At 48.2% G+C, this 19634-nt stretch overlaps 1 protein-coding gene across 4 annotated transcripts in view; it reads left to right on the forward strand.

Moving 5' to 3' along the window:
* The first annotated feature begins 4173 nt into the window (after positions 1 to 4173).
* The window catches only part of clcn1b (chloride channel, voltage-sensitive 1b), a 33096-nt gene continuing 17635 nt past the window's right edge, over positions 4174 to 19634 (forward strand). For 2 of the 4 annotated variants that reach the window (XM_069182785.1, XM_069182783.1), the window contains exons 1-6: positions 9233 to 9587; positions 16478 to 16655; positions 16769 to 16900; positions 17155 to 17283; positions 18162 to 18295; positions 18882 to 18959. In XM_069182785.1, the coding sequence (XP_069038886.1) occupies positions 9534 to 9587; positions 16478 to 16655; positions 16769 to 16900; positions 17155 to 17283; positions 18162 to 18295; positions 18882 to 18959 (705 nt within the window). In that variant the 5' untranslated portion in view covers positions 9233 to 9533. Of the gene's footprint in view, positions 4259 to 8451; positions 8537 to 9232; positions 9588 to 16477; positions 16656 to 16768; positions 16901 to 17154; positions 17284 to 18161; positions 18296 to 18881; positions 18960 to 19634 lie in introns of those variants that run through there. The other 2 variants (XM_069182784.1, XM_069182786.1) reach the window with 2 other exon arrangements.

The following is a 19634-nucleotide window of genomic DNA, read 5'->3' on the forward strand; positions in this document are numbered from 1 at the left end:
TTTTGTGTTACTGCGTTGGTGAGTGTACCGGTATGAAGGAATTCTATATGAAATTTAAAATAAATCTTTTCTCTAAATACTGAAAAGAAGTGGGGCATTGCTAGTGAAATATGATCTATAGGTTATTGTTCATAAAGGCGTCTCACAGTTATTAGTTGGATAACTAGTAGGGTTTCATCTCTACCCAACTTACCATCTTAAAATGGCTCTGTGAAGATGGAAGAGTCCATTTTGTTGAATTACTTTGCATGGAAAAGAGATGAAATCACTGTTTTCTTTGCTTTAGTGACCTCAACAGTTGGGCAAAGAGCCCTTTACTGACTTACAATTGCAGTTACCAACAGCAGTAGCCCAGTGGGCACAGGGAAGAGGAGCAGGAATGCTGCTCTAAGCCCTAAGCCCTTCCTCCAGGACCCTACTTCTGTGACCTACAGCAGGTATGCGCACTGTTAATAGAACTCGTTTGTTACAGCTCACAATCTAAATTAGGTTAATGTGGCAAATCCCTCTCTCTGTTTTTTCAAAGCTTTTTTTGTACGATAAAAGAAAATGGAAAAACTCTTGTACAAAATACACCGTGGGTTAAATGAATATTCAGGAGTCAAAACACATTAATAAGCTTTATGGACCAAGTAGTAGGTTTATTCCATGCCGAAAAAAAAGAAGAAAACACATTTCGGCCGTGGAGCCTTCTTCAGGTGTGCCACACAGTTGAAGAAGGCTCCACGGCCGAAACGTTGTGTTTTCTTCTTTTTTTCGACATGGAATAAACCTATTACTTGTTCCTTTGCAGCCTACGCATGCTGACGCAGCTCCCTACCTGACTTAATAAGCTTTATGTCAACACTTCACGCTTAGAATACAGCTGCATCTGAAGTAGCCTAAAGAAAGTTCATTTTTAACATAAAACGTTACGAGCTTTAAAACTAAAAAGAGATCATTTTTACCCCCAGTCCTCAGGGTTATCCGAGTGAAGTAGCCGAGGTCAAAATAAGAAGCTTTTTCTTCAGTTCAAGGGGAACTGCCGTCCCAGTTTCTCAGACCAGTTATTGAATCTCGCCAACGGCATAAAAGTGTACCAGTCCCGAATGAAACATTAAATCGTGAACTTCGTGAAAAGTGCTGTAAGTCGCCGTGTTGTTGCAGCCTCGCTGATGGGTCCCCATGAATTGTGAGGTGAGGTGGCCCTTCCTGCTCACTAGTCCCTGTAATGACTAATGTGCTGTGATCTACGAGCGAATAAGTGCAGGTTGTGCAGCAGGTATTTCACCACAAAAACCTTCCAGCGTGATCTGTGTGCAGAGTCGACAAGTAAGTAATATTTATCAGCACAACCCGGATTAACGGAGATGCATTCACGAGCCTGCATGTTTACGTTGTCACAGAGCTGCTTCTGAATGGCAGAATGTGGTGCTGCACTTATCTGGAAATGTCCTCTGTTTTTTTACGTAAATTAACAAGTTACTGTGAGCATTTCACTTTCATTGCTGTGTGAACTGCACTTTTCAATGCTGATGCTCACCCCAAAATAAATATAAATCAAAATATCTCATTGCATCGCAGTTCCCCTTGAAATGTTCTGCTGGTCGTTTTACAGAGCGCCACAGGGGGGCAGTGCTCTTGTCTGCTCTTCCACTGTCTCAGGCTCCTCTTGTTGCTGCCTGTGTGGATCAGATATATCGTGTTACGTACAGCATTTCAGATTTACATTCATCACGTTCGGACCCATTCATCGTCTCGTATTCGAGCATTTCAAATCCACATCCATCTCCCAATTCCTCTGCACCTATTATGTTATAAATTCTTTGTTCTTGCTAAATGTTACTATTCGTCTATTTGAGTGCCAGTTAGGCAGGATGTGTTGCAGTGTTTTGGACTTCAGTGTATCATAGTGCCTCTGACTCTCTTGTGTGTACAGTACAAGCACATTTGATTCGAATGTACAGGTATGTGTATGTGACTCCCAGTGTGTGTGACTGTGTACAGTGCCTTGCGAAAGTATTCGGCCCCCTTGAACTTTTCAACCTTTTGCCACATTTCAGGCTTCAAACATAAAGATATAAATTTTTTATTTTATGTGAAGAATCACCAACAAGTGGGACACAATTGTGAAGTGGAATGAAATCTATTGGATTTTTGAAACTTTTTTAACTAATAAAAAAATGAAAAGTGGGGCGTGCAAAATTATTCGGCCCCTTTGCGTTAATACTTTGTAGAGCCACCTTTTGCTGCGATTACAGCTGCAAGTCGCTTGGGGTATGTCTCTAGCAGTTTTGCACATCGACAGACTGAAATTCTTGCCCATTCTTCCTTGCAAAACAGCTCGAGCTCAGTGAGGTTGGATGGAGAGCGTTTGTGAACAGCAGTTTTCAGCTCTTTCCACAGATTCTCGATTGGATTCAGGTCTGGACTTTGACTTGGCCATTCAAACACCTGGATACGTTTATTTGTGAACCATTCCTTTGTAGATTTTGCTGTATGTTTGGGATCATTGTCTTGTTGGAAGATAAATCTCCGTCCCAGTTTCAGGTCTTTTGCAGACTCCAACAGGTTTTCATCCAGAATGGTCCTGTATTTGGCTGCATCCATCTTCCCCTCAATTTTAACCATCTTCCCTGTCCCTGCTGAAGAAAAGCAGGCCCAAACCATGATGCTGCCACCACCATGTTTGACAGTGGAGATGGTGTGTTGAGGGTGATGAGCTGTGTTGCTTTTACGCCAAACATATCGTTTTGCATTGTGGCCAAAAAGTTCGATTTTGGTTTCATCTGACCAGAGCACCTTCTTCCACATGTTTGGGGTGTCTCCCAGGTGGCTTGTGGCAAACTTTAGACGAGACTTTTTATGGATATCTTTGAGAAATGGCTTTCTTCTTGCCACTCTTCCATAAAGGCCAGATTTGTGCAGTGTAAGACTGATTGTTGTCCTATGGACAGATTCTCCCACCTCAGCTGTAGTTCTCTGCAGTTCATCCAGAGTGATCATGGGTCTCTTGGCTGCATCTCTGATCAGTCTTCTCCTTGTCTGAGCTGAAAGTTTAGAGGGACGGCCAGGTCTTGGTAGATTTGCAGTGGTCTGATACTCCTTCCATTTCAAGATGATCGCTTGCACAGTGCTCCTTGGGATGTTTGAAGCTTGGGAAATCTTTTTGTATCCAAATCCGGCTTTAAACTTCTCCACAACAGTATTACGGACCTGCCTGGTGTGTTCCTTGGTCTTCATGATGCTCTCTGCGCTTTCAACAGAACCTTGAGACTATCACAGAGCAGGTGCATTTTTACAGAGACTTGATTACACGCAGGTGGATTTTATTTATCACCATCAGTCATTTAGGACAACATTGGATCATTCAGAGATCCTCGCTGAACTTCTGGAGTGAGTTTGCTGCACTGAAAGTAAAGGGGCCGAATAATTTTGCACGCCCCACTTTTCATTTTTTTATTAGTTAAAAAAGTTTCAAAAATCCAATAGATTTCGTTCCACTTCACAATTGTGTCCCACTTGTTGGTGATTCTTCACATAAAATAAAAAATTTATATCTTTATGTTTGAAGCCTGAAATGTGGCAAAAGGTTGAAAAGTTCAAGGGGGCCGAATACTTTCGCAAGGCACTGTATATGACTGTGTGTTAGTATGTGTGTTGCAGTGTATGTTGTGTCTCAGTGTATGGATATTGCAGTGTATGTGTGTATTTCAGTGTGTGTGACTCTCAGTGTGTGGATATTGCAGTGTGTGTGACTCTCAGTGTGTGTGTGACTCTCAGTGTGTGGATATTGCAGTGTGTGTGTGACTCTCAGTGTGTGTGTGACTCTCAGTGTGTGTGTGACTCTCAGTGTGTGGATATTGCAGTGTGTGTGACTCTCAGTGTGTTTGACTCTCAGTGTGTGGGTATTGCAGTGTGTGGATATTGCAGTGTGTGTGACTCTCAGTGTGTGGGTATTGCAGTGTGTGGATATTGCAGTGTGTGTGACTCTCAGTGTGTGGGTATTGCAGTGCGTGTGACTCTCAGTGTGTTTGACTCTCAGTGTGTGGGTATTGCAGTGTGTGGATATTGCAGTGTGTGTGACTCTCAGTGTGTGGGTATTGCAGTGTGTGGATATTGCAGTGTGTGTGACTCTCAGTGTGTGGGTATTGCAGTGTGTGTGACTCTCAGTGTAAATGCTGAGCCAGGCAGGCCAGGTTATTTTTGGGTCAGTGACAGCCTGTCAATGGCCGCAGACCCAACGCACAGGAAGGCTCTGCGATACCAGCAAACTCTGGTACAAGCTTTTGATCTGTGTCTCTCTCTGTCTGTTCTCTGTTGCGCTGTCTCTCGCTCTATCCCTCTCTGGCTATCCCTCTGCCTCTCTGTCTCTTCGTACCCGCCTGTCGCGACAAACAGATGTTTTACTGAGGGGTGCTTTGAGTTTGTGTGTGTGTGTGTTTGAGTGCCTGTGGAGCAGCGCGTGTGTGTGTGTGTCCGCAGTGCTGGTGGTCCTGCACAATCCTGTGAGGTAGATCTGTGTTATTGGCTCTTTCTCCCTGCTTTCCAACCACGTCTGTCCAAGCAACTTGCACAAACCTGCCTTGCTTCAGCCTGTATTTTTGGATTCGGTACAGTGTCGTGTCGTAATTTATATGAGAAAATGTGTGTTAATGTCTCTGTACTGAGTGCACGTGTCTCTTCAAAGGGGTTGCTTATGCTTTTGAAGAAGAAATGCTTTTCTGTGTGTGTGTCCAATGCGTGTGCACTCGCAAAGCTGCCTTTTGGTATGCCTCTATGTTCAGTACACCTGTAACCTATCCAGCCCTGCTCGGCTTTATTTCTATGTGATATTTCCATCGGCATAAGTTGTTTATTATTCTGAAGTAAAGGTGGAGTAAGTTTCTTTCTCTGTTAGGTGCATTAAATTGGGCTGTCCAGTTCTTAGCCCTGAGTTCCCGGTGTGTCTGCTGGGCTTTCCAGGTTTCTTGGCGTTTTCAGAGCTCGACGAGCTGGGAGCTGTTGAACTAGTCGAGTTAAGCTAGTAATAAGATAATTTGGGCTAAAAACGGACCTGGGATGAAAACCTGCTGATTTAATGATTCCATTAAACGGTGATTTTCTCCTTATTTTCTGTCCACATCAGCTGTACATTGTGACTGTCTCTCCGTCCAACTGCGTGTGTCTTTTAAAAGGGCACGTGGAAAAGAGCAGGACAACTCTAAGAGAAGGTTCTTCTGCTCAAAAAGGAGCAGAAAAGCAGGCAAATTCCATTTCTTTAAAATATGATTAGTCTAGCAATTGAAACTGATATTTGCTCTTACAGACTCTTACTGGACACACTGTACACACACACACACACACACACACACCTGGAGTCCAGACTCTTACTGGACACACTGTATTCACACACACACACACCTGGAGTCCAGAGTCTTACTGGACACACTGTATACACACACCTGGAGTCCAGACTCTTACTGGACACACTGTATACACACACACACACACACCTGGAGTCCAGACTCTTACTGGACACACTGTATACACACACACACACCTGGAGTCCAGACTCTTACTGGACACACTGTATACACACACACACACCTGGAGTCCAGACTCTTACTGGACACACTGTATACACACACACACACACCTGGAGTCCAGACTCTTACTGGACACACTGTATACACACACACACACACCTGGAGTCCAGACTCTTACTGGACACACTGTACACACACACACACACCTGGAGTCCAGACTCTTACTGGACACACTGTACACACACACACACACCTGGAGTCCAGACTCTTACTGGACACACTGTATACACACACACACACCTGGAGTCCAGACTCTTACTGGACACACTGTATACACACACACACACACCTGGAGTCCAGACTCTTACTGGACACACTGTATACACACACACACACACCTGGAGTCCAGACTCTTACTGGACACACTGTATACACACACACACACCTGGAGTCCAGACTCTTACTGGACACACTGTATACACACACACACACACCTGGAGTCCAGACTCTTACTGGACACACTGTATACACACACACACACACCTGGAGTCCAGACTCTTACTGGACACACTGTACACACACACACACCTGGAGTCCAGACTCTTACTGGACACACTGTACACACACACACACACACACACACCTGGAGTCCAGACTCTTACTGGACACACTGTACACACACACACACACACACACACACACACACACACTGGAGTCCAGACTCTTACTGGACACACTGTATACACACACACACCTGGAGTCCAGACTCTTACTGGACACACTGTATATACACACACACACACCTGGAGTCCAGACTCTTACTGGACACACTGTATACAAACACACACACCTGGAGTCCAGACTCTTACTGGACACACTGTATACACACACACACACCTGGAGTCCAGACTCTTACTGGACACACTGTATATACACACACACACACCTGGAGTCCAGACTCTTACTGGACACACTGTATATACACACACACACACACCTGGAGTCCAGACTCTTACTGGACACACTGTATACACACACACACACACCTGGAGTCCAGACTCTTACTGGACACACTGTATACAAACACACACACCTGGAGTCCAGTGTTTAGTAAAGCTCTTCTGTGTTGTGGGGACGGTAGTGTAATGGGTACAGGACGAGGCGTTGCTGGGCCGAACGCCAGGCAGAGTGTGACACCGATGAACTGTGAGTGGGAGCAGGAATCGTGCTCGGACAGGCCAGAGCCCAGCGCTGGCAGAGAGCCTGGCACCAAGTGGCAGAGAGGGACTCCCGACTAGGGGCGCGTGCTCCCCCGGGCAGCGGCGACACACGCTGGAGGGTAGTGGCGTCAGCGGCGGGCGGTGTCCACCGGGGGGCGCGGTGCGCAGCACGCTCCCGGAGCTCTGGCAGACGCGGGGGATGAGCTGGTGCCGCTGCCATGGCTGGAAGTGTGCGCGCCGGCTTCCTGTCTGCGCGCTGAGGACGGCAGCAGGGCTTCAGGTTCTCGATCGTGTTGGCAGTGAATCCACATGGGCCGTGGGAGGGGCAGTCGTGTCTGGAGGGGAGAACCAAAAGGTACGCCTCCCTCGGGCAATGGTAAAATTCTCAGGGTTGTAAGATACCGGTGCTCTCTACTGTGTGATAAGAGCAATGGACTGTGGAACTCTGTTTGAGGGTTTGTGCTGTGGAACTCTTATGTCTGCTGTGTCCACATACAGGAGTCTAGAGCTCTGTGTCAGTGTGTCCACAGGGACTAGAAGAGTCTAGAGCCCTGTGACTGGGCTGTGTCAGTGTCCACAGGGACTAGAAGAGTCTAGAGCCCTGTGACTGGGCTGTGTCAGTGTCCACAGGGACTAGAAGAGTCTAGAGCCCTGTGACTGGGCTGTGTCAATGTGTCCACAGGGACTAGAAGAGTCTAGAGCCCTGTGACTGGGCTGTGTCAATGTGTCCACAGGGACTAGAAGAGTCTAGAGCCCTGTGACTGGGCTGTGTCAGTGTCCACAGGGACTAGAAGAGTCCAGAGCCCTGTAACTGGGCTGTGTCAATGTGTCCACAGGGACTAGAAGAGTCTAGAGCCCTGTGACTGAGCATTGTCAGTGTGTCCACTCCTAACCTCCTGATCGGACTGTTTGAGATCACTCCCTAGGGATTAGGAGAACGTAGATCTCTGTGGCTCTTTTGTCTGAGTGTGTCTGATTGACTAGAAGCAGGTCGCAAGGCTGGGCACTTCTGTCTGACGGGGTGGGCAGTGAGCACGGACTGACTGGAAACCCGATTCTTACATCATTGCAGTGGATCCGGTGTTTGACAGTTTCCATGCTCTGAAGAGGTCGTCTCCATGTCTGGCAGGAGCCTGAGTCCCTGCTGTGTTTCTGTCTCAGGCCGTGACTCTGTCCCCCTGACTGTGTCTCCGTGTGTGTCCCGGCCCACCGTAACGAAACACCCAGCCTTCCATCACACTCTAGCATGTGATCGTTACCATCACACCCATTACATGACTGCCAGGCGACCTACTCATACCCAGAACTATCACTTTTTTCTACGGCTCAAACTTTTAAAGGAAAAGATGTTTTTGGATGGGAGCAGGAATCATACCGGGCTCCGCGGCCTCTTTAAGGTGATGATGTCTGCGTATCTTGGGACGGCCTATGATTAATTAAAATGGCGCTTCGTGAAATTAAGTAATTGGCTGGAACACGAATCTCTACTCCTCTGCTGCCCCCAGTGAGCAGAGTTCCCAGAAGAGAAGAAATTACTTCTTCACTGACAGACAGGTATTCACAGACTTCAGACGTCGGTGGTTTTGGATGACTTATGAAATATCCCAGAGCAGGACTCTGTAGGATGCCTGGCCGGAGACCCATGGTCTCAGCTGGTTCCCAGGGGTGGCCGCAGGAGGACACCCGCACAGAAGGAAGGATGAGCAGGGAGCCGCGCGGGAGGCAGGCGGATTAATCGAGACCAGCAAGGCAGAGGAACAGAGAAACAGATGGACACAACAGACTCGGGGAGAGACGCCAAGTAAAAAGGTTGAACACTGAAGGAGACAGATAGCATAGAGGATTTGCTATGTGAGAGAGTCGGTGGCGATTTAGCGAGTGCAGAGTGAGAGAGTCGGACTGGAGAGTGAGACAATGGAGAGTCACAGACAGGGACCTCGCTAGAGAGTGAGACAATGGAGAGACATAGGTAGAATCCTGATTGGAGAGTGAATGGAGAGACAGAATCCTTACAAGAGAGTGAGACAGAATTCTCACGGGAGGGTGAGACAATAGCTAGAGACACAGCTAGAGTCCTGACTGGAGAGTGAGACAAGGGAGAGTGAGACAGTAAACAGTGAACAGGGAGCTTGTGCAGTGCTGGGTTGCTCAGTGTTGTTCTGTCCCTGTGTGCTGGGTCACACTGCAGCTAAAAATAATCCAGAGTAGAGTTACAGAGGGGTGAGAGGGAGCAGTTAGAGAGGGGCTGGGAGAGGGAGAGAGAAGAGAGGGGGCCGAGTGCGGAGAGGCAGGGGGAGATTGTGATCGAGAGTGGAGGCAGGGTGAGATCAGGGTGGAGGGTGTCAGGGTGGAGGCAGAAGGAGATCGGGGTGGAGGCAGGGGGAGATCGGGGTGGAGGGTGTCAGAGTGGAGGCAGGGGGAGATCGGGGTGGAGGCAGGGGGAGATCGGGGTGGAGGGTGTCAGAGTGGAGGCAGGGGGAGATCGGGGTGGAGGGTGTCAGAGTGGAGGCAGGGGGAGATCGGAGTGGAGCAGGCAGTGTGAAAGGAGCTGCCAAGAGACACTGGCTGGACACAACAGTGCATTAGCACTGTACTGCGAGAAGGGGGGATAAACTCACTGAATTAAGAGCTGTTGACATATAATTGTGGACTGAAAAAGCCCGTGTTAACCCTCTCTCCCCCTCTCTGCCTCCATCGCCGTTATCATACAACACTGTGAGCCCCACCCACTCGCTCTCTCCGTCCCAGTGCAGGGACAGGTAGAGACAGGCGGAGAGGATTCTCATTCGGAGGAGACAACAGGAGGATGAAAGAAAGAATCAATACTTTCGAAACTGTCCTGAACTTAGATCAGCTGCTGGTAAGAGCATTATTACTGTTCTCATTCGTAGTATTAGCAGCGCTGGGGTTTCTGAGAGAGCTGGAGAGAGCTGTGTAGGAATGAAAAAACACAGATAAAAATGTGACGGACAGATGACTGACAGCCAGGAGGATAAAATGATGACTGGATAGATGGAATAATGAATGGATGAATTGATGGATGGATAGATGGAATGATGAATGGATGAATGAATGGATGGATGGATAGATGCAGTGATGGAGAGATGGGGTGAAGAATTGGATGAATTGATGGATGGATGCAGTGATTGATGCAGTGATGGAGAGATGGGGTGATGAATAAATGGAGAGATGGGGTGATGAATAAATGGAGAGATGGATGGAGAGATGGTGTGATGAATAAATGGAGAGATGGGGTGATGAATAAATGGAGAGATGGATGGAGGGATGGGGTGATGAATAAATGGAGAGATGGATGGAGGGATGGGGTGATGAATAAATGGATGGATGGAGAGATGGGGTGATGAATAAATGGATGGATGGAGAGATGGGGTGATGAATAAATGGAGAGATGGGGTGAAGAATTGGATGAATTGATGGATGGATGCAGTGATTGATGCAGTGATGGAGAGATGGGGTGATGAATAAATGGAGAGATGGGGTGATGAATAAATGGAGAGATGGATGGAGAGATGGTGTGATGAATAAATGGAGAGATGGGGTGATGAATAAATGGAGAGATGGATGGAGGGATGGGGTGATGAATAAATGGAGAGATGGATGGAGGGATGGGGTGATGAATAAATGGATGGATGGAGAGATGGGGTGATGAATAAATGGATGGATGGAGAGATGGGGTGATGAATAAATGGAGAGATGGGGTGAAGAATTGGATGAATTGATGGATGGATGCAGTGATTGATGCAGTGATGGAGAGATGGGGTGATGAATAAATGGAGAGATGGGGTGATGAATAAATGGAGAGATGAAATACTCGGTGAACTCTTTGGTTTGTTTGTCAGCCACGCCAATAGCAAAAAGTCCCCAGGTAGTACGCCACTATTATTCCGAAAGGCAATGAGACGATAACGGGAATGATACTCTTCCGGGAGCACTGCTCTCCCGTTAGAGTGAAATATTCGGTGGCAGGGCGTATCTGAAAATCAATAGATCAGACATGAGAAAGGCAAAGAAACAGAAATCCGTCGCCGTTCCTTGGCAGTCCGGTCGGTTAGTTTGGACTCGCTGCTCCCTGCTCCCCCATCCTTCCTCCCTGTCTCTCTCTCCCTCTCTATCAGTCTATCAGTAAGAGAGTCGGGTTTTATCATTAATGGCAGTGTTCAGACAGTGGGCCATTGTTGGACCTGCACTGACAGCACACACACAAACACTCTCTCTATATGTACTGTATATTTCTGCACTTAATTAAAATCTTCAATGTCAGTTTGTCCTTCAGTCACCGGGAACTTGCCACAAACTGAATTCTTGATTTAGTCTCGATTACCTCCTGAATCACCCGGTCTCCGCTCCCCCCCGCCTCCTGCAACACATCCCACTGTCTCCTGGCTTGTCTGTGCTTCTCTTACTGAGGAGCTCCCTCCCATCTTTCTTTCTTCTCCTCCTGAAGTGTCTACACAGCATGTGTATAGACATCTATGTCCAGTAAGAGTCTGGACTCCAGGTGTGTGTGTGTGTATACAGTGTGTCCAGTAAGAGTCTGGACTCCAGGTGTGTGTGTGTGTGTGTGTATACAGTGTGTCCAGTAAGAGTCTGGACTCCAGGTGTGTGTGTGTGTACAGTGTGTCCAGTAAGAGTCTGGACTCCAGGTGTGTGTGTGTGTATACAGTGTGTCCAGTAAGAGTCTGGACTCCAGGTGTGTGTGTGTATACAGTGTGTCCAGTAAGAGTCTGGACTCCAGGTGTGTGTGTATATACAGTGTGTCCAGTAAGAGTCTGGACTCCAGGTGTGTGTGTGTGTGTATATACAGTGTGTCCAGTAAGAGTCTGGACTCCAGGTGTGTGTGTGTGTATACAGTGTGTCCAGTAAGAGTCTGGACTCCAGGTGTGTGTGTGTGTGTGTATACAGTGTGTCCAGTAAGAGTCTGGACTCCAGTGTGTGTGTGTGTGTGTGTATACAGTGTGTCCAGTAAGAGTCTGGACTCCAGGTGTGTGTGTGTATACAGTGTGTCCAGTAAGAGTCTGGACTCCAGGTGTGTGTGTGTGTGTGTGTGTGTGTGTGTGTGTGTGTGTGTGTTCAGTAAGAGTCTGGACTCCAGGTGTGTGTGTGTGTGTATACAGTGTGTTCAGTAAGAGTCTGGACTCCAGGTGTGTGTGTGTGTATACAGTGTGTTCAGTAAGAGTCTGGACTCCAGGTGTGTGTATAAGGTCTGACTCCTGTTAACCCATTTCCCTGAAAATGAGAAAACAGCCGAAACTTTGTGTTTTCTTTGTTTTCTTTTTAGCGTGGAATAAACCCGTTACCTGCTCCTAAGCATGCTGACGCAGCTACCGACTTGAACTACTTTCTCATGGTAGTTAAACATTGACAAGCTATCGAGATTTTGTTGTGTCCTTTATCTTTGAGAGATTTATTATACAGTGAGTGAGAGGTATTGATATAATGTAGTAATAGAGTGAGTGATAAAGTGCTTGAGTGGACACTACAGTATGTTACAGAGGTCTTGTGTACTTTAAGGCCATAAATGTCTTCCTGTGTCCTACAGAGACAAAGTGAAGTGTGTTTCTCTCACATCCTGACTCTCTGACGTCGCTGTCAGAGCTGATGTGCGCTGTGCTGTGAGACTGAAGGACACAGTCATTCTTCATGTCAGCATGACAGCCATTGCCCTCTCTAGCTGTCTCGTTTATCTTTGCTTGCTTTTTTCATTTTCTGCTTACTCCCTTTTCTTCAAAAAATGCAATGATACTGAATTCCGCTCTCAATGTTACTTAACTACAGTGTCACTGTGCTGTGGTGTCCAGTCAGTCAGTCAGTGTCACTGTGCTGTAGTGTCCAGTCAGTCAGTCAGTGTCTCGGTGCTGTAGTGTCCAGTCAGTCAGTCAGTGTCACTGTGCTGTAGTGTCCAGTCAGTCAGTCAGTGTCTCTGTGCTGTAGTGTCCAGTCAGTCAGTCAGTGTCACTGTGCTGAAGTGTCCAGTTGGTCATTGTTACTGTGCTGTAGTGTCCAGTCAATCTTTAGTGATACCATGTATTGTGGTGTCCAGTCATTTTGCTCTAATCTTCCCTCTGTCACACTGTATCTGCCTTTGCAGTTAGGGGATCATAAAATTGTTTCAATGTGAGCCTCTGTCATAGTTTATAGCTGCAGTTGTGCGTATTTTTAATTCTCACGGTTTTGTTCCTCTGACACCACAGTCTTTGAGTGACAGGCTGGTGTTAATGATTAACCTGTAGTTTTTAAAGTGTTCGGGACTGTGAGAATCTCACTTATTCATCCTCAATAGAGACGCACAGAATGCCCAAGAGAACAGCTCGGAAAGAGGTCTGCATCTGTCTGACTGCATCTGCATCTGTCTGTGAGACTGCATCTGAATGTGAGACTGTATCTTCATCTGTCTGTCTGCATCTGCATCTGTCTGTGAGACTGTATCTCTCTTGACTGCATCTGCATCTGCATCTGTCTGTGAGACTGCATCTGTCTGTGAGACTGCATCTGTCTGTGAGACTGTATCTTTCTTGACTGCATCTGCATCTGTCTGTGAGACTGCATCTGTCTGTGAGACTGTATCTTTCTTGACTGCATCTGCATCTGTCTGTGAGACTGTATCTCTCTGACTGCATCTGTCTGTGAGACTGCATCTGTCTGTGAGACTGCATCTGTCTGTGTGACTGTATCTGTCTGACTGCATCTGCATCTGTCTGTTAGACTGTATCTCTCTGACTGCATCTGCATCTGTCTGTGAGACTGTATCTGTCTGACTGCATCTGTATCTGTCTGTGTGACTGTATCTGTCTGTGAGACTGTATCTGTCTGACTGCATCTGTATCTGTCTGTGTGACTGTATCTGTCTGTGTGACTGTATCTGACTGCATCAGGATCTGTCCATGTGCCTGTCCGACTCTCTGACTGTCTGTGTCTGGATGTCTGACGTTGTCTCGGTCAGACAGTGTGTAGTTTCTGTGTGTCAGTGTCTTTGCCTTGTCCCTTAATGAGAGGGGCATTGATATTCTTCCTCATCTCGGCTCACGGGAGTGAATATCTACAGCTCTGCTGCAGTGTCAGATAGAAGCTAGAGAGGTACCATGGAGCTTTGGAACAGTTCCGAAACCAAAGAGAAGATCACTTCCGATAAGACCGGCCATTCAGTGGAACAGGAAAAAGCAGGGAACTGAGCGCGAGTTCTGGATATCTTTGCGACAACAGGATGGCATTATGTCCCGATGCGTCTTCAGCGTGCAGCGCAGAGGGAAGTGGAAGTGTCTGTTCTCGGCTGTTTTGTGTCTCTGTCTTGGCGGAGGGGGCCTGTGTCGGCTTGATTTAACGCTACACGCGTTTTGAAAAGGGAAAACGTGTGCTGGGCAAATCGGAGGCAAAGCACTTGCACTTCTTGAAAGGATCAGACTCTGAGATCTTGTGTCCCCTAGTGTGGACACAACCAATCCATCCAGTCTGCTCAGTACAGGCTTGCCCATGTCCAGCTGGGCTCTTAATGACCTGAAAGACCTTGTTATTGGATCAATCAGACCAGGTCAACAGCTTCTTCAGGTGTTACTGGTTTAAAGTACCTGGAATATGTGCAGATACACTGACTGAGCCTCCAGGACCAGGACTGGACACCCTTGCAGCAGACACACTGACCCCTCCAGGACTGGACACACCTGCTGCAGACACACTGACCCCTCCAGATCCAGGACTGGACAACTCTACAGAAAACACAGTGACCCCTCCAGGACTGGACACATCTGCTGCAGACGCACACTGACCCCTCCAGGACTGGACAGCCCTGCTGCAGACACACACTGACCCCTCCAGGACCAGGTCTGGACAGCCCTGCTGCAGACACACACACTGACCCCTCCAGGACCAGGACTGGACAGCCCTGCTGCAGACACACACACTGACCCCTCCAGGACCAGGACTGGACAGCCCTGCTGCAGACACACACTGACCCCTCCAGGAACAGGACTGGACAGCCCTGCTGCAGACACACACACTGACCCCTCCAGGACCAGGACTGGACAGCCCTGCTGCAGACACACACACTGACCCCTCCAGGACCGGGAGTGGACAGCCCTGCTCCAGACACACTGACCCCTCCAGGACCAGGACTGGACAGCCCTGCTGCAGACACACACACTGACCCCTCCAGGACCAGGACTGGACAGCCCAGGTTTAGAAACATTTACAAGTAGATCATTCCTTATTCGATTACTTCAGGACTTTCCAGCAGTCACGGGCTTCTTCTAATGTTTTTCCCCTCAGGAAATGACTGTGGGAAGATTGGAAACCTGAGCTAGCCTCCTGAGATTGATCTGTGTGTGAGGGCCTGCTGAGTTCATTAATATTGCAGGCCCCTGTGTGCTTATTTAAGCCTTGGCTGGTTTGAGATCCGTTGTACGTCTTAATATTTGTGTGCGATCCCAGCCAAAGACTTCCAGTCAGCTGTGAGAATTGGGGGGTATTCCCGGTTGGACTCTCTCCCAAGGCATCTGGCCCAGCTCCATGCACCTATATGGGGCTGGGCCGTAAATCTATCTGCAGGCTTCTGTTGACCAGACAAGGCCTCGGTTTTGTATCAAGTTTTAAAATAAGCTTGTGTCAGTATGTCTGCATTGTTCCCCTGACCAAATTTTACAAACTATGGGGTAATTATTCTAAGGCATGGCGATTCCTTGAGATGTCTCACATAGCATGACACAAGATGTCAAATAACTTTCTGTTCTGTTTCTGTTTCTCTCCCTTTCTCTTTAACAGTGTCACTTTGCTGTAGTGTCCAGTCAGTCAGTCAGTGTCTCTGTGCTGTAGTGTCCAGTCAGTCAGTCAGTTTCACTGTGCTGTAGTGTCCAGTCAGTCAGTCAGTGTCTCTGTGCTGTAGTGTCCAGTCAGTCAGTCAGTGTCTCGGTGCTGTAGTGTCCAGTCAGTCAGTCAGTGTCACTGTGCTGTAGTGTCCAGTCATTCAGTGTCACTGTGCTGTAGTGTCCAGTCATTCAGTGTCACTGTGCTGTAGTGTCCAGTCATTCAGTGTCTCTGTGCTGTAGTGTCCAGTCAGTCAGTCACTGTCTCTGTATTGTAGTGTCCAGTCAGTCAGTGTCTCTGTGCTGTAGTGTCCAGTCAGTCAGTGTCTCTGTGCTCCAGTGTCCAGTCAGTCAGGGTCACTGTGCTGTAGTGTCCAGTCAGTCAGTGTGGAGAGGATCTTGGTGTGACTCAGTGCAGGCTGTGAACAGTCACTAGGAGGTCAAAGGGCAAGTGCAGTTTCAGTGGAGGAGCTCACATTCTGTCCTGTGCAGCTCTGCAGGAGAGGGCTCAGTTAACGAGCCTGTGTCTGATTAAAACGTGCTCTAATTATAACTGAGAAGGCGATAGTGGTGGGAGAGCCCTGGATGGAGGGGGTAACAGTGTCTGGGCTGGAGCCAAGGGTAAATTTAGACAATTGGTCGGAAATTGCAGTTAACACCTTTACTCTGAATGCAGCTCACTAACCCTCTCTCTGTGCTCTGACACCCCTCTCACTCTGAGTGTAGCGTTCATACACTGTAAACCCCCATCAGCCAGCTGGTGGGTCTCTTTCAATCCCCTCTGCCTGTCTTTCTCCTGAGTGTCTCAGCTGGCATCGGCTTGGCGCTCCAGCCCCCAGCATGCACCAGGGCTGCTGTTTGTGCCCTGACAGCCCCCAGCACTGGGGTGACCCTGGCCCCGCGGAGCACTGACGCCCTCTCCCTGCGTCTCTCCCAGCTCTATGGGGAGTACAGGGAGCAGCTGAGCAGCTTCGCCCGGAGGGAGGCCACGCGCCTGCTGACGGAGGGGCAATGGAGGAAGCACGCCGCCGCCCACAGGAGCGGCGCCACGGAGACGGCCCCCCCCGGCAGCCCGGCGGCCGCCAAGAAGCCCCGCCCCTACTCCAAGTGCCGAGGTGAGGGAACAGTGCCCCCTCCCTGCCGCGTGGGGTATGACACTCGAGAGCAGTAGAGCTGTCTCCACTGCCCTGCTCTCAGCTCATTGGGCTGTCGTCTCCCTGCCTTGCAGACTGCCTGGCCCGGGTCCAGAGGTACATCGTCACCAAGCTGGGCGAGGACTGGATCTTCCTGGTGCTGCTCGGCCTCATGATGGCGCTGGTGAGCTGGGCCATGGACTACGCCAGTGCCAAGAGCCTGCAGGGTGAGCAGAACGTCAGCTCCCAGGATGCCCTGGGGCCGAGCCATGAATATAACCAAAGAAACACATTTCTGATGAGGTATTAAGTGTGAAATTCTGCAAATCCGGAGTATAAAATCAGTACCACAGTTCCCAGTTTGCCCCTGAAGTGGTCACAGCTGTTAATAGCCTTCATGGAAACAGTGAGTGATGTGGCTGAGTCGCTCCCCTTCTCTTACTGTGTTCACAGTTGTGAATTTTCTGTCTTGTTTCTGTAGCCTACAAGTGGATGTACAAAGAGCTGAAGGGGAACGTACCGCTGCAGTACCTGGCCTGGGTCACCTATCCTATGGTGCTGATCATTTTCTCATCTCTCTTCTGTCACCTGATCGCACCGCAGGCTGTGGGTGAGTGATTGTGTCTCTTGAGTCCCTTTGCTCTGTTTTGCGATCTTCTGTGTCGTTTGATATTAGAATCTGTATTAATCTCTCTCTGTGTGTGTGAGGAGGGTCTCTCGGGTCTATATTAGAGTCTGTATTAATCTCTGTGTGTGAGGTGTGTCTCTAGGGTCTGTATTAGGGTCTGTATTAATCTCTGTGTGTGAGGAGTGTCTCTAGGGTCTATATTAGGGTCTGTATTAATCTCTGTGTGTGAGGAGTGTCTCTGGGGTCTGTATTAGGGTCTGTATTAATCTCTGTGTGTGAGGAGTGTCTCTGGGGTCTGTATTAATCTCTGTGTGTGAGGTGTGTCTCTAGGGTCTGTATTAATCTCTGTGTGTGAGGAGTGTCTCTAGGGTCTGTATTAATCTGTGTGTGAGGAGTGTCTCTAGGGTCTATATTAGGGTCTGTATTAATCTCTGTGTGTGAGGAGTGTCTCTAGGGTCTGTATTAATCTCTGTGTGTGAGGAGTGTCTCTAGGGTCTGTATTAATCTCTGTGGGTGAAGAGTGTCTTTAGGGTCTGTATTAGGTCTGTATTGATCTCTGTGTGTGAGGAGTGTCTCTGGGGTCTGTATTAATCTCTGTGTGTGAGGAGTGTCTCTAGGGTCTGTATTAATCTCTGTGTGTGAGGAGTGTCTCTAGGGTCTGTATTAATCTCTGTGTGTGAGGAGTGTCTCTAGGGTCTGTATTAATCTCTGTGTGTGAGGTGTGTCTCTAGGGTCTGTATTAATCTCTGTGGGTGAAGAGTGTCTTTAGGGTCTGTATTAGGTCTGTATTGATCTCCATGTGTTAGATGCGTCTAGCATCTATATAAGAGTCTTTGTTACTCTTTCTCTCTCTCTCCCAGGCTCTGGTATTCCGGAGCTGAAGACCATACTGAGAGGGGTGGTGCTTAAAGAATACCTCACTCTCAAGGCTTTCATTGCCAAGGTGGTGGGACTGACAGCTGGACTGGGCAGCGGGATGCCAGTCGGGAAGGAGGTGGTGTTGTTTTTTTTTTTTGCTGTAGTTAAATAATCCCCAATTCCAATGTCAGCCAGTACCACTGCTGTCGGATAGGCTGGATTAGGAAGAGGGGTCTGACTGATGCCACTTTGCCCCTATCACTCTTGAAAGAAAGCAACATAGCACTTAATTCATTGTGCTGTTTTTTTTTTTCCTGATCCTCTTTCTGCGCACGTTCAGTGTTTGTTAGAGTTCAGGCAATCTTCCTAGGTGATGCTTTTATCTGAAGACATATACATTTGTACCCATATATACAGCATATACAGTACAGCTGGGTATCTTGCTGGAGCAATCTGAGTAAAGTGCCTTGCTCAGGGGCACAGCAGCACATAACTGGATTTGATCCCGCAACCTTCCAGTTACAATCCTTTGGCTCACCCAGTTGTGTCCACCAGCCAGCGTGGTTTGTGTCGCCTGTGTTAAACCCCCGCCCTCAATCTGTCTTTCTAAGCCTCGTCTGTCTCCCGGCAGTGTCTCCCAGCTGGCCGGAGAGAGTCCACTGTATCCGCTGCTGTGCATTAACCTGTCTTTCCTTCCTCTCGGTGTCACCCGGTCCTCTCAGGGCCCATTCGTCCACATTGCCAGCATCTGCGCTGCTGTGCTCAGTAAGCTGATGTCCATATTCTCTGGGGTCTATCAGGTAAGTGGAGGTGATATCGGTTGGTATCGTTGTGTTTTCTTTCTTCTCTTTTCAGCATGGAATAAACCTATTGCTTGTTCCTAGTGAGAGACAATGTGTGCGAGTCTTTAGACTACTGGCTCAGTGACCACAGCCTGGACAGAGAAACTGGACACAGACAGACCTGGGTGTCCAGAGAGGACAGGTTCAGTGACCAAAGCCTGGATATTGAAACTGGACACAGACAGATCTGGCTGTCCAGAGAGGAGAGGTTCAGTGACCACAATCTGGACAGAGAAACTGGACACTGGCAGACCTGGCTGTCCAGAGAGGACAGGCTCAGTTACCACAGCCTGGACATAGAAACTGGACACAGGCAGACCTGGCTGTCCAGAGTGGACAGGCTGTGGTCTAGCTGTTAGCAGAGAGAGGCAGAAACAGAGATGCACTTTAATCAGTAAAATAACTGATCTAACCCCATAAATCCCACACTTACCAGAATCAGGACAGCTTCCAATCCTACTGGGGGAGAAACTGACTATAATAATATATTGTATATATTGCTAGTTGTCATTGTTTAGAAAACACAAATTCATCGGTCACGCCAATAAAGACTTTGAAACCTGAGAGACAAGAACTGAGAGGTATTGACAGAACTGAGGTGGATGATTTTGTATTTTCAACAATTCTATTGTT

This window comes from Lepisosteus oculatus, chromosome 23 (assembly GCF_040954835.1).
Source record: "Lepisosteus oculatus isolate fLepOcu1 chromosome 23, fLepOcu1.hap2, whole genome shotgun sequence".
Classification (NCBI taxonomy): domain Eukaryota; kingdom Metazoa; phylum Chordata; class Actinopteri; order Semionotiformes; family Lepisosteidae; genus Lepisosteus; species Lepisosteus oculatus.